Here is a 15,415-nt window from a genome sequence, read left to right on the forward strand (position 1 = left end):
TTAAAGATTTAAGCATACATAGGGATATAGGGACAGAGAAAGCGACTGTGTTTTATACTATGTAGTGATGTGTACACAATCTTACGGCCCAACTGGTGTTAAGTTCAGCCAATTTTCCTTTTTAATCGTCTCACCTCCCATCTCACCGTTCCATCCGGAATGCAACTATAAAATAGACAGGATGGTAGTCCCTATCTGTGCAGATTTATAGCACGTAATTTAACACGATCATTAATTCATATCTGAAAGTACCGATCCGAGAGATTTGAACCCATAAACATGTTTTATTTCCGTTAGGATTACTCATGTTGTCTTACGAGTAGCCCACACAACGGATGCTTCTAAAGCCAGATTCCATAGACAACAAAAGCCGCTGCCAAGCTCGTCACAGGAGTCTCAACTGCTACGTACTGACTAAAATTTGGACTGATGCAAATTTGGGATTAAAATGTTCAAATGTTTAGATGACATTTTGTCTAAATTTAAATTTTTAATAGCTCTAAACATCACATCGCATATTTTTGAAAATATCTAAAGTAACAGTAAACGTCATCCTCTACTGATACCGAATACACATATCAAGAAAAAATTGTAACAACGACCTCAAAAAGACACATCACAATACAATAATAAAAAAATAAAAACTAAAATCTAATCAAATTTAATCTAATCTTCATAATCGTTCATTTTATTTTGGTACTCAATTAATTGCACCTTCTTACATAGATAATTAATTTAAATAAATCCCTTTTTGCTCTAATATCTATCGTTTTCTTTCTAGGATAAGCACCAATGGTAGTATTGGAGTTGGCCCACTCATCAACGGCACCTTCTCCCAGCCGCTATACTGCGTTGACAGTCCACCGCCCTGTCCAACTTCGAAGTATAGAGCTCAAGATGGCAGCTGTAACAATTTAAAAAATCCTTACAAATTTGGCGTCTCTCGGATCCCGTTCAGAAGAGTTCTTCCTCCAGATTATGCTGACGGTAAGAATTTTCGTAGTTCAGCGCTTTTTATGTTTTGTAAGGTTAGAGCTTTAGCTGGTATTAAGTGGTTGGCAGAGTCCACAGACGTAACATGAATGGATTCGCGCGTATTTTGACAAATGAAGTCAAATCCTACTCTTCAAACTGAAACTCACGGTATCCCCCATTTTAAGTAAACATAATCTACAAAATATTGCTCTAGCATTCATTCATGACATAAATGACAGAGTGAAATGCTCCTTTTCATTATAGCTGTTCTGCGCTGGTGCCCATCCTGAGATGTTTGACGCGTCCTCTTTTCCCTTCAGTATTCATCCATAATAACAACACATGTTTAAGCACGTAAACAGAAATACTATTTTTTACGCTTTATATGGTTAGTATCAACTGTGGGGTTTTATAGACGCGTTCCGAATCTCATCTCTTGTGATAGTTCGCATCACCATTTTGCTAATGCATCGAGGCGCTTACTTCCTATTCAAATCATTTATTTCAAATTAAATGACATTAAAACATACTTGTCGAATGTCGAAACATGTTGTCTCTAACACCAATTCCAAAAAAAAAAACCGCCACATTCTTTAAAAGAATTAGCGAAAAAACCCCACCGGACTAATAATTCGTTTTTTAAATACCAACATTTTAATAGTTAGTACTTTTTTTAATTACCAATTATCGTTTCTTTATTTGATTCTTGACTTTTAAGTTTTCTCGTAAAATATAAGTCGTAACTTATAAATGCCCGTTTCAGGCATAAGTGCCCCTCGCACGGGCGTCAACGGCACAATTCTGCCGAGTGCGCGAGACGTCAGCGTGACCGTCCACAGAGCAAGCTACGCTCACGACTCTGAGTTCACTGTGATGCTGGCCGTGTGGGGACAATTCGTAGACCACGACATTACTGCAACTGCTCTTAGCAAAGGTAAGATATCCATCTATACTATCGTCGGGCTAACATGTGATTCACTATGTATTGGAGTGACGTAGGCAAAATAAAAGAGAACTGTTCAAGTCGACAATTCGTGTAATACTGTCATAATTTAGTGTGTGCAGTTACAAATATAAGGTTAGGCGAGCTGCACACTACAAATTTTAACTTGATTAAAGCCGAACTGGCCCAAGCCTGAACGCTATATTAAGAACCTGGCACGTCATACAATCATGAAGTATAGCTTCGGTCATTTTTCAACCCATTTTTTTTTTTTTTTTTTTTTTATTGCCCTTGTAGGCAGACGAGCATACGGCCCACCTGATGGTGAGTGGTTACCGTCGCCCATGGACTTCAGCAATGCCAGGGGCAGAGCCAAGCCGCTGCCTAAAATGCTAAAATATGATTTGAGATAGATAAGTCATTTCTTTTGTTGGTCTATCTAACGAAGTCCACAAATATCACTATTTGAACAACCCTCAGACACAGCCCACTAAGTTTCTCAGCGAATCTTCTCAGTGAGTCGCGTTTCTGATCTGGTGTTAGATTCTGCGAAGCACTGCTCTTGTTAGGGCTAGTGTTAGCTAACGTCAGGTCAGAGTCCCGTGAGCTCACCTACTCGCCCGGTGAATCTGGTATGACCCCTCGAGTTCACCAGAATAGATAGGAAAAAAAAAGACTTGAATGTTGCCACCTAACGTATGACACCTACGAAGTCCCAATTGCGTTCAATTATAACGGCTATCCTGCCGTTGAGATCGCGGCCCCTGATTGCTTTGCCACAAAAATATACACCCTTACTATCACTCCTTATAATTAAATTATAGGGAAGTATAAAGTACTGCCGCAAACAGTTGATGCAGCAGTAAAAGTTCAATTATTGTGAAACAATAGCATATGTATGTGACAGCAACCTGGTAAACCCTGTACTGTGCATAGACACCATATTATCACGGTTAATATAATATCGTTGCGTTAAAATGTGCAAATAAGGAGATCTAAATGGTCTAACTTCTAAAACAGCTTTTTTTTATTGCTTAGATGGGTGGACGAGCCCACAGCCCACCTGGTGTTAAGTAGTTACTTGAGCCCATAGACATCTACGACGTAAATGCGCCACCCACCTTGAGACATAAGTTCTAAGGTGTCAATAGTTACAACGGCTGCTCCACTCTTCAAACCGAAACGCATTACTGCTTCACGGCAGAAATAGGCAGAGTGGTGGTACCCACCCGCGCGGACTCACAAGAGGTCCTACCACCGGTAACTGTGCTTTGTTAGCTATGAGCTTCGTTTCCAGGTCAGAACAGCAGTGCGCTGTCGTGCTGCGACCCCTCTCAGCCGCCGCACCCAGAATGCTTCCCGGTCCAGTTGGACGTGGAAGATCCGTTCTACGATGCGTTCAACGTCACCTGCATGGAGTTCGTCAGATCTGCTCCAGCACTCACTTGTAATTACGGTAAGCTCTACACGCTCCTCACCTCACAGTTACATTCATGGCAAAAGTTGCAAAGCGATTTCTTTCTAAGATATAACAAAACTTCTTTGGACAAACGTGACGTATGAAGTTCATACTGATCCCGCAGGCGGGTACAAATTTTTCTAATGGAATACGTACTCACCAAATGTTCAGCATTGACTTCCACGGTGAAGGAATAACATCGTGTAATAAAAATCAAACCCGCAAAATTATAATTTGCGTAATTACTGGTGGTAGGACCTCTTGTGAGTCCGCGCGGGTGGGTACCACCACCCTGCCTATTTCTGCCGTGAAGCAGTAATGCGTTTCGGTTTGAAGGGTGGGGCAGCCGTTGTAACTATACTTGAGACCTATATCTCAAGGTGGGTGCCGCATTTATGTTGTAGATGTCTATGGCTCTAGTAACCATTTAATACCAGGTGGGCTGTGAGCTCACCGATCTAAGTAATAAAAAAAGAAAAAAATTATTACCTGGACCTGATAGCTGGTATTGCTTAGATGGGTGGACGAGCTCACAGCCCACCTGGTGTTAAGCGGTTACTGGAGCCCATAGACATCCACAACGTAAATGCGCCACCCACCTTGAGATACAAGTTCTAAGATCTCAAGTATAGTTACAACGGCTGCCCCACCCTTCAAACCGAAACGCATTACTGCTTCACGGCAGAAATAGGCAGGGTTGTGGTACCCACCCGCGCGGACTCACAACAGGTCCTACCACCAGTAAATGGTGGTGTGTGTAATGTTTTCTTTATTGATTTAATGTATTTTCAATGCATAATTAAAAAAAAATATTAGCATTGTGCACTTCTTCTCTATATTCTCTATAAGTGTGGGAAATTTCATACTCCTCCGTCCGCACGATTTTCGTAAAAAGGGATAAAAAGTTTTTGTTTCACGTATTAATATATAGATTTTAGAGAGACGTTCATGACACTCTGAACTCAAAGGTTTTCAAGGAATGAATGTTGTGAATTCCACGATTCCACTAAAAAAAGTAAATCTTCAGGTCCCCGTGAGCAGCTCAACCAAGCCACAGCCTTTATCGATGGCTCCACGGTCTACGGGTATACGGCTGCCAGAGCCGGCCAGCTCCGAAACGGTACTGGTGGAACTCTGAGGATGCTGAGGGTCGGGAGTAGAGATCTCCTTCCTCCTTCCACTGATCCAAATGACGGCTGTAATACGGTTGAGATGAGCGCTAAAGGACGCTATTGTTTTGAATCAGGTGATTGTTTTTTTGGGTTTAATTTTAATATTAAATCATGAAAAAAAAAACTTTTATAAAATTCTCTGATCTTCATGTATTTCTGTTTGCCAACTACTGCATTATGTTACTAAATAGATCTACTTCGATTTCGACCAAAACTACAGTACTTTCTTAAAAATTCGACACGCCATTGTACAAGCCTGTAAATTACACATACCATTCAAAAATACAAAGTATATTTAGTGCCAACAGTATCTAAGTAAGCTCTGTGACAAACGGACAAACAGAGAAAACGTAATTAAAAGGGTTCCATACGCAATCTTAAGACATGATATTAGTGATATGGTTTCTTGCAAGTCCGCACGGGTGGATATAATTATCTTGCATATTTCTGCCGCAAAACAGTAACGCGTTCCGATTTTAAGGGTGGGACATTGTTTTTATTTCCCTACCTAATCGTTGGTGGCCTAATTGGCTATTTCAAATTCGCACGGACCGGTATGTGAGCTCACGGGCTCAACCAGAGAGAATGGCCCAAGCAAGAGAAGTGCTTCGCTGAATCTACTGCCGGATCAGAATTGCGACCCACTGAGAAGATCCGGCGAGAACTCAGTGTGTCTATAGGTTAGTTCTGACGTCGAACTATGCGTCGGAGTTGACGAGTTTGACGAAGACGGTGACCGGTGCTTGAGGGGCCTAAAAGTACCGAGAGTATTACTGGTGGTAGGACCTCTTGTGAGTCCGAGCGGGTGGGTACCACCGCCCTGCCTATTTCTGCTGTGAAGCAGTGATGCGTTTCGGTTTGAAGGGTGGGGCAGCCGTTAAAACTATACTGAGACCTTAGAACTTATATCTCAAGGTGGGTGGCGCATTTGCGTTGTGGATGTCTATGGGCTCCAGTAACCGCTTAATACCAGGTGGGCTGTGAGCTCGTCCACCCATCTAAACAATAAAATAAAAAAAGAGTGTATCCGGGGGATCTGACAAGACACGTTTTGGGCGACGGTAGTTTTATTTTGCCCCGTCGTTTGGGTCGAATATGGGTGGGACAGCCGTTATACAATACGACAGAACTAAACCTGATCCCTCAAGGTAGGTAGCAGCATTCAAGTGACGAGCTCATTGACTCGTACAAAAATAAAAATTATCTCTGTTGGTCAGGCGACGACCGCGCCAACGAGAATCTCCACTTGACGACCATGCACCTGATCTGGGCGCGACAGCACAACCGCGTGGCGACGCTACTGCGCATCTACAACCCCACCTGGACCGATGAGATCGTCTTCCAGGAGACCAGGAAAATTATTGGGGCACAGATGCAGCACATCACTTATTCTGAGTTCTTGCCGTCGATATTAGGTCAGTATGAAATTTAGATAACAACGTGGGAATTTAAACAAACGCATTGCTTCAAACTTCTGAGACAACTTTATTAAATACCTTATAAGAAATAAAAATCATTTTTATTTTCAGCCGCTATTAACCACTTATTATACGTAGCATCCCATTTAAAATAAATCAAAATAAATTTAAGAAACCTATATTTATAAAAGCCCGGTGCATACAGTACGACACACCGAACCGCTCTTTTCGATATCGAGTAGCGGGTGCTCCTCCCCGCGACCGCTCACGACTGGAGTCCCAGAAGGCTATGTCCTCTCGCCGCTCCTTTTTAGTTTATTCATCAACGACATTCCCCGGTCGCCGCCGACCCAGTTAGCCTTATTCGCCAACGATACAACCGCTTACTACTCGAGTAGGAACAAGTCCCTTAAAGCGAAAAACCTCCAGAGCACCGCCTTAACCTTCGAACAGTGGTCCGAAAATGGCGCATAGACAGCGAGACCATAGAACTTATATCTCACCATCAAGGTGGTTGGCGCATTTACGTTGTAGACGTCTATGAGTCCAGTAACCACTTAATACCAAGTAACCTGTGAGCTCGTTCAACCATCTTCGTGTTCGAAAGGGTTATAGGGTGTACAGATGTTATTATTATAACAAAGCCATTGTTTCCAGGTGAGGACGTAATGTGGGCTCTGAACCTGACCGTGCAGGACAGCGGCTACTCTGACATGTACGACCCGACCGTGGACCCCTCCGTCGCCAACCATTTCTCTGCAGCCGCCTTCAGATTCGCCCACACACTCCTGCCTGTGAGTATGGAGTTCCCGCACGCAAAGCTTTTATTTTTAAATCAACTTTGATCAATTGGAGGTTTTTTGGTACTTTAAGGAAGTCGCCATTCGTATTGACGCGAATCGCTCCCATAGCGCCATCTATCATAGATCTTTTTTTTTCCTTTTTATTGCTTAAGTGGGTGGACGAGCTCATGGTCCACCTGGTGTTAAGCGGTTACCTGAGCCCATAGACATCTACAACGTAAATACCGCCGCCAACCTTGAGATATAAGTTCTAAGGTCTCAGTATAATTACAACGGTTGCCCCACCCTTCAAATCGAAACGCATTACTGCTTCACGGCAGAAATAGGCAGGGTGGTAGTACCTATCTGTGCGGTAGTCTGATCATCTTTCACCGACTGCGGTTCCACACAAATCGCTGCTTACCCTAAGACAGTTGAGGCTTTAAAGTACCAATTATCAGTTTAACCTGTTTTGATGGTTACGAACATCTGAGCCAAAGTTTTTGTTGAACAGTAATGTTTAGGACTTCGATCAACAATAGTTACTATTGTTGAACAGTAATGTTTAGGATCTTGAAATTTGCATCTCAATAGAAGCGGTGGCTTTCAAGTGGCCTGTGAGCTCTAGGAACCACTTAACATTACATGTGTAATACATCTGTGTAACATATCTGTAATTAGCGGCTTGGCTCTGCCCTTGGCATTTCTGACGTCCATGAGCGACGGTAACCACTCACCATCAGGTGGGCCGTATGCTCGTCTGCCTACAAGGGCAATAAAAAAACAGATGTGTGGTGTCGTGGGACACCGGATAGGAACGAAGTTCCTTATTATAAAAATATTAATTATAAGTTCTATTCGAGGTATATAGAAAATAATTATTCGAGTATACATTTTTATTATGATTTTTTATTGATAAAAATAAAAATAAAACTACTTTATTATTTATTTACCTTTTAAACCTTCTCTGGACTTCCACAAATAATTCTACATCAAAATTTGCCAAATCGGTCCAGCCGTTCTCGAGTTTTAACGAGAATAACGAACAGCAATTCATTTTTATATATATAGATAACATACAAAACAACATCTATTTATATGAAAAATAATAATAACCGTCTTCACGTAGACTATACCTTAGACACTGTATGGCCATCATACTAAGGCTATACATAAATAATAAAAATCTTACGTTACGGACGTTTTTTCCCGGTTCCGCATCGTCCCATAAGGAAGTTCGTTCAAAAAAAAACTTTCGTGAGAATTAGTTTTACCTTTTTTTTTTTTTTATTGCCTTTGTAGGCAGACGAGCATACGGCCCACCTGATGGTAAGTGGTCACCGTCGCTCATGGACGTCAGCAATGCCAGGGGCAGAGCCAAGCCGCTGCCTACCATAAATACCTTTGCTCTTTCAGGGCTTAATTCACAACGTCGAAGCGAACAACGGAACAGTGAACTACATCCAGCTCCACCAGATGCTGTTCAACCCTTACACGCTGTACAACGACAAGGGAAGCAAGAACGCCGTCAAGTCAGCCATGGACACCCTCGTGCACGCGGTTGATCCTCACGTTACCAGCGAGGTAAATAATAAATACCAATATCCCAAGTGACCTAGTGGATAAGACGCCCGGTGCATTCGTGTCGAGCGATGCGACTCTGTCGGTGTTCGAATCCCGCAGACGTGTACGAACTTTCAAATTTTTTTCCTAGCTATGCTGATAGCCATGAGAGACTATTTCAGCTTTACCCTAACGTGTAGGTGAGCTCTCGGGGTTCAAACCGAAAGTGTTGCTAACACTGGCCCTAGCAAGAGTAGTGCTTCGCAGAATCTACTACCGGATCGGAAAAGCGATCCGGCGATAAACTCAGTGGGCTGTGTCTATGGGTTAATTTACTCGTCAAGCCCTTCGTCGCAAGCGACGGGTTCGACGAGAACGATGACCGGTGCTTGTGGTATCTAAAAGCACCGGATCGGGAGGATCCGTAATGACGTGCTTAGGGTGACGTCGACTGTTTAGCATTCGGTCCACAGGATCGGGTATGTAATTTCCGGCGGCCACGACAAAAGAGTTTTCGTGGCGTGCCGCCTTCTCTAAATCATTTTCTAATGAAATACGTACATAAACACATGTTCACGATTGACTTTCACGGGGAAGGAATAGCATCGTGTTATATTATACTTATACTTGGAAAAATTATATATTTGTGTACTTACTAACGGTGGGGATACGTAACAACATCATTTGAGTTGAGTGGATCTGTCACTTGTAGAGCGCTCAAGAAACAGTGTGGAAGGAAGTTCGTTCTATGGTTCGCCGGATGGTGCGTGGTAAAAAAAGGTAGTATGGATAGACTTTGCTTCAGTGGTGGACCTTGCAATTCCTTTGATAAAATAATCTTGAGTTCCAGATGCAACATGTATACTGTTACTCAGTAGTTCTGCTACTTATGTTGGTGCTGGAAAAGAAGTCCTTATCGACCTGCGGTAGGTTATCAATTCAGTAAAACTGGATCAAAAAATACTTTCAGTTGAGCAATCACCTGTTCGAGAACCCGGCGGTGGCGAGCGGCAACGCGACGACACCGGCGCGGCCCTTCGGCCCCTGCGGCCTGGACCTGGTGTCGCTGAACATCCAGCGCGGCAGGGACCACGGCCTGCCCTCCTACCCGCACTGGAGGGAGCACTGCGGCCTCTCCAGACCGCGCAGCTTCAGTGATCTAAGTGACATCTTCGATGAAACTTCCATGAGCAGAATCGACAAGATTTACAAGTAAGATCTTTTTAATACGCTTTTATTAGCTTCAGACGTACGTATGTTAGTGTGTAACGGAATCTTTGAACATGATTTTGACCCCCTTCAAAACGTCGGATTAACTCGAAATTTGGTATACCTATTAAGGATCGATGACAATTCAAAATTTAAAAAAATATTGAAATACAACTTAAAAATTAAAAATAAACAAATAGTTTAACACAACTAACAAAATACGCTTTTAGAAAATCCAACTAAAAAATAGAAAATAAATTTTAATAAATTTGAATTAAGAATACGTTTACTTACTACTACTATTAGCCAGTTAATGGCTGGTGCCAGAGCGTGGTTTCAGTTCGGTCCCACCCGTGCGACCATCGTCCCTATTTTTTTTTTTACTGCTTAGATGGGTGGACGAGCTCACAGCCCGCCTGGTGTTAAGTGGTTACTGGAGCCCATAGACATCTACAACGTAATTGCGCCACCCATCTTGAGATATAAGTTCTAAGGTCTCAGTATAGTTACAACGGCTGCCCTACCCTTCAAATCGAAACGCATTACTGCTTCACGGCAGGAATAGGCAGGGCGGTGGTACCTACCCGCGCGGACTCACAAGAGGTCCTACCACGAAACTAGCACACCAGCGAGTTCAAAGAGTCCCCGGGCGGGCGGTGGCAACAACGTTTTTTTTTTACTTACCTATAGTTTACCCAAATATAGTTTGAAAGTATTTTATGAAGTAAAATCAACGAAATCTGTCACCAGTAACGTGGAGGACATAGATCTGTACACGGGCGCTTTGGCCGAGGATCCTAAGGGTCGACTCCTGGGACCCACTCTCACCTGTCTCATCGCAGACCAGTTCTTGAGGCTGAAGATCGGAGACCGTTTCTGGTATGAGACCTCTGACACGGTTGTCGGCTTCACCGCCGGTAAGTACCAACACCGAGTTATAGAATTTTCCAGTTCATATTTAAATAAATTAACAAATGGATGTTATGTGTTTTTATCAGTAAATATAATGTGTACGTAGTTAAATATACAGGATGTCCCAGAAACAATGGATAATCCTGAAACATCTCATAGTAGAACTATTGGGGACACAAAATAAAAAATTCAAATAAAATTTCTTAGCTAGTACCCAAATTCTTCTTCTTCTTCTCTGTCGTTTCCTCATTACTGAGGGTCGTGACCACCTTGGTCCAGTTTTTGCACCAGCTTCCTCCAATGCTGCCTGCATTCGGCCTGCTTAATGGCGCCCGGGACGCTGGTGTTTGTGGCCTCCTTGATAATGTCCGTCCACCTGGTTGGCAATCTTCCTCGACTTCTCTTTCCTTCCACGTGACCTACAACTATTAATTTTTCCAAGTTCTCAGGATTTTGTCGGGCCACGTGTCCGAAGTACTTGAGGAGACGCTGCATACAGATTGTAGATAGACGGGTCTTGACGTTTAGCTCCTCGAGAATTGACACATTTGTTCGGCGCTCCGTCCATGATACGCCCAACATTTTGCGCCAACACCACATTTCAAATGCGTCAATTCTCGATCGGGTACGGCCCTTGAGGGTCCACGTCTCAGAAGCGTACAAGAATATGGAGAAGATAAGGGTTCTCATGAGCTTTATCTTAGTTTTTTTTGCTTATGCTGCGATTTCTCCAAATCTTCTCCAATCGCTTCACGGCTGATTTTGACATCTGGGCCCTTCTGACCACCTCCCTGTCACAATCACCGTCACTGGATATTAATGACCCCAAGTACACAAATTCCTGCACCACGTTCAGGTCACGCAGTTCGTGAGTGCGTGTCATTGTGCCAGCTCTATCGACAAACATCAATTTCGTTTTGGATCGGTTGATGCAAAGTCCGTAATCTTTGCTAACGACTTCCACTCTCCTCAGAAGCTCATGCAGCTCTAGCTCCGAGGTACCGATTATAGTGGTATCATCAGCGAAACGAAGATTATTAATTCGGTGGCCTCCTACACGAATACCCCCCTCCCAGTTCTCCAGAACGAGCCTCATAATGTGTTCACCGATGAGGTTGAAGAGTTGTGGGGAGAGAATACACCCCTGTCTGACTCCACGTTCGGTCTTAAATGGATGGGAAAACTCATTGTTCATTCTGACTCTCGTAATTCCATCCATATATAGAGTCTGAACAAGGGAGACGAGGTGGTCCGGTATTCCCATCTCTTGCATCACGTCGAACATTTTCTTCCAGTTGATGCAGTCAAAAGCCTTGGCGTAGTCAATGACCCAAATTACGTATTTTTAAAAAAAAGTTGATATTTTCCATACTGCTGTGCGTTTCTGGAATATACAACAGCTACAAATAAATTAAATCCATAGGCTTTTTGGTGTTATAATATTCTACATGGACTATACTAAGGAATATACAGGAAATCGTATGAGTAGCTAGTGTAATTCTTTACAAAAGTTAATCTGAACTTAAATTTAAACCTGAGATTTGGTATTTTTTCTTTATTTTTAATTTGGGTACTACCTAAGAATTTTTTTTTTATTTTTTTTTTTTGAATCTTCAATAGCTCTACTATGAGGTGTTTCAGAATTATCTATTCTTTCTGGGACACCCTGTATACATTTTAAAACTGAGTAATTATGCGGTATTTAAGTTAATTATTTAAAAATTAAAAGCATGAGGCAAATCTACTTTTGGTAAAACATTAAAGCCTTTAAATCTTAAAGATAGTTGCATTAAATATTATTCTGAGAGAGTTAACTAAAACAGAAACTGGTTTTTGACTAGAGTTCGAAAGATAACATTCCTACAGTTCCGTCTCGTGGTGTGCTCTAGACTTAATACTCATCACACCGCGATGCATTCATTCAGACCGATCTCCTCAGTGAATCGCGTTTCCGATCCGGTTGTAGATTCTGTGAAGCACGGCTCTTACTCGGGCTAGTGTTAGCAAACGTCAGGTCAGAGCGCCGTAAATTCTGTGCCTCTACCAGTTCTGTGAATCTAGTTCATACTAGATCATTTAGTCGTCGTGGCCTAACGCATAAGACGTCCGGTGCATTCGTGTTGAAGCGATGCACCGGTGTTCGAATCCCGCAGGCGGGTACCAATTTTTCTAATGAAATACGTACCTAACAAATGTTCACGATTGACTTCCACGGTGAAGGAATAACATCGTGTAATAAAAATGAAACCCGCAAAATTATAATTTGCGTAATTACTGGTGGTAGGACCTCTTGTGAGTCCGCGCGGATGGGTACCACCACCCTGCCTATTTCTGCCGTGAAGCGGTGATGCGTTTCGGTTTGAAGGGTGGGGCAGCCGTTGTAACTATACTTGAGACCTTAGAACTTGTATCTCAAGGTGGGTGGCGCATTTACGTTGTGGATGTCTATGGGCTCCAGTAACCACTTAACACCAGGTGGGCTGTGAGCTCGTCCACCCATCTAAGCAATAAAAAAAAAAAAAAAAAAAAAATTTACCCCTCGTGGTTACTAGAATAGATAGGCTGTGGTTTGTTATTTGTCCCTCGCATTCGCGGGATATTTTACTCCGAACATATAAAAGTCCAACACACAATTTCAACAATATCTATAATGTGTACCATATTAAAATATAAACCAAAAGTAAAGTAAACAACGCTAGGCACTAGAAGATACAAATTAAAACTAAAATAACGTTTTTACATTCAACTTAAATTGACGCGCGCCAATCTTGTTGTATGACGTCACGGGACACCTGCGCGTTCGGGAATGCCGATCACGACCGATGACGCCCGAATGCGACCGAATGTTGCACGCTACAAGGCAAAAAAAAATCAGACAACACTGATAGAAACTTTCCTACGCAGAACAATTGACGGAAATACGGAAGACGACTCTGGCGGGCGTGATCTGCGCCAACGAGGCCCTTCTGGATGTGGCCCAGCCGCGCGTCATGGAGGCCGTCAGCGCCACCAACCCGCTCGTGGACTGCATGGAACTCCCGCAGCCCAGCTTCAAGCCCTGGGCCGACGGAACCAACACCAAAACCGACAAACCCGGCAAGAAGAAGAAAGGGAAGTAGTGTATACACCACCATGTAACAATTCGGGTTACTACGATAAGAAATATATTATAGATGTATAAGCTAAGCAAGTACAAACCAATGAAAACAAATCATGCTCTATTCAAAGTTGCCTAACACCTTGACGCTTAAGACCCTGGTCTGCGCTTCCGGAGATGGCTTGTGGTAATGACAGCGTCTATCTTTAAACCAGAAGTATCTTAAAGTCGACAGCAATCCAGTCTACCAGTTCGAAGAATCATCTAACATTTCGTGAACATTTTGCATTTTATTTCAATTTAGTTGAAAATTGTTTTCCATGACCGCCTTTTACATGATTAATCATTAATTAATAATAATTCGGTAAATGAAGTGCTTTTTACATTACTAATTTAGCATTTGTAGTGTAATTACTATTTTGATTAAAAGACCTAATCATTGGAACGTCATGGCAATTAAATTATTGATTTTTTTTGCTAAAACAAGTCTACGTCAAACAAATTTCATTACAAAAATGTAATGTTACCAATGCCACTGTTATTATTATTCAATGCTAAGTATTGCATTTAATAATGACTAAGTAATATTTTATTATTGTCTGTTGTAGTACCAACTTTGATGTAATCATTGATGTAGGGTTTTTATATATCAATGAATGTAATTATGTATTATCTGTTAATATTATTGTGTTATTGTTTATTAAATACCTCCTATTAGTGAAACACAATTATTTATAATAAACGACACATTGTTCAAATGGAAATTATATTTTAAAATGAGATTGTTTTTTTTTATAACTAAGACTTTTGAGCTATTTTCTGGAAAAATTGTTTTGCTAATATCAGTTATTTAGGCGCTTCAAATTTTAAATCTAACAACTTGCATTCTCATATTAAATTATTTTTAATAAAATATGAAAAGATGAGAAAAATACTCGTATTTTTAGTATTGCAATACTATCAGGCGCGTGAAGTAATCAGGTGCATGATACAAATTTCCAAGAAGATAACGTTTCTATCACTTTTGTTTACTGATACCTTACAACGTTTTCCGGTGTCGATTGGTATGACAATAAGAGCATCCGTATTTGAATTACGTAATTACAATTTCTTACATAATTAGTGCGCCACAAATCATTCTTGAATTCGGTTCATAGCATTCAATCAATTTACAGTTGAATTGTTTATTGTCTGGAACATTACGCATGTGTTAAAGGACGTTGACAAGTCGATACAAAATTTCGTCAAACGTGTAATAATCAAAAATACATTTACATTTTTATACGTCTACAATCTCGCAATTTGGATTATGTCTGTTTTTTGTTATAATTATAGATTGGATTTAATCGACTTATCTATTGTTTTAACATTTCGATTTAAACGGTGAAACAGCTCAGGTAATTCCCGTTGTAGTAAGCTAATAAAATTAATTTATTATTCTACGCTTGTATACATAATTAAGAAATGACAAAGCTTCATTGTTAATGTGGATTGGAGCCGTATTCGACAATGAAGATGAGATGAGCGCTACTAACTCCGAACACAATTTAGCACGATAGATAGTAGATTAACTGACACACCGGAGCGCGGGACTGTCTGTCTGTCCGTCATTGCCTACATTACGGGTTTAGAATTTTGAACTAAAACGACTAGTTTAAAATAGTAAATGAACGTTGTTTATCGATTGGTTATTGCAGCTTTATCTACAGAAACAATCCTGCGTATTACTAATGACATATTTTAAAGTTATCTATAATAGTCTTCACTCTTCTGATCAAATGTCAACATAAATTTAAACCACTTTTTTTTAATAATAGTTCTTTATTAATGTAATGTATGTTGATTCGAGTGTTAATTATTATAAATAAATAAAACTAAGAAAGAA

The 15,415-nt window shown here is 41.3% G+C and overlaps 1 protein-coding gene across 2 annotated transcripts in view; it reads left to right on the forward strand.

Annotated features, from left to right (window-relative positions):
* The window catches only part of LOC101746521 (peroxidase), a 34,059-nt gene extending 18,644 nt beyond the window's left edge, over nt 1-15,415 (forward strand). For both annotated transcript variants that reach the window (XM_038011187.2, XM_062668526.1), the window contains 10 exons: nt 782-987; nt 1,739-1,909; nt 3,216-3,374; nt 4,405-4,623; nt 5,767-5,964; nt 6,625-6,761; nt 8,166-8,333; nt 9,283-9,524; nt 10,272-10,438; nt 13,338-15,415. In XM_038011187.2, the coding sequence (XP_037867115.1) occupies nt 782-987; nt 1,739-1,909; nt 3,216-3,374; nt 4,405-4,623; nt 5,767-5,964; nt 6,625-6,761; nt 8,166-8,333; nt 9,283-9,524; nt 10,272-10,438; nt 13,338-13,552 (1,882 nt within the window). In that variant the 3' untranslated portion in view covers nt 13,553-15,415. The remainder of the gene's footprint in view (nt 1-781; nt 988-1,738; nt 1,910-3,215; nt 3,375-4,404; nt 4,624-5,766; nt 5,965-6,624; nt 6,762-8,165; nt 8,334-9,282; nt 9,525-10,271; nt 10,439-13,337) is intronic.

The sequence above is a fragment of the Bombyx mori genome, chromosome 5 (assembly GCF_030269925.1).
Source record: "Bombyx mori chromosome 5, ASM3026992v2".
NCBI classification, from domain to species: Eukaryota; Metazoa; Arthropoda; class Insecta; order Lepidoptera; family Bombycidae; genus Bombyx; species Bombyx mori.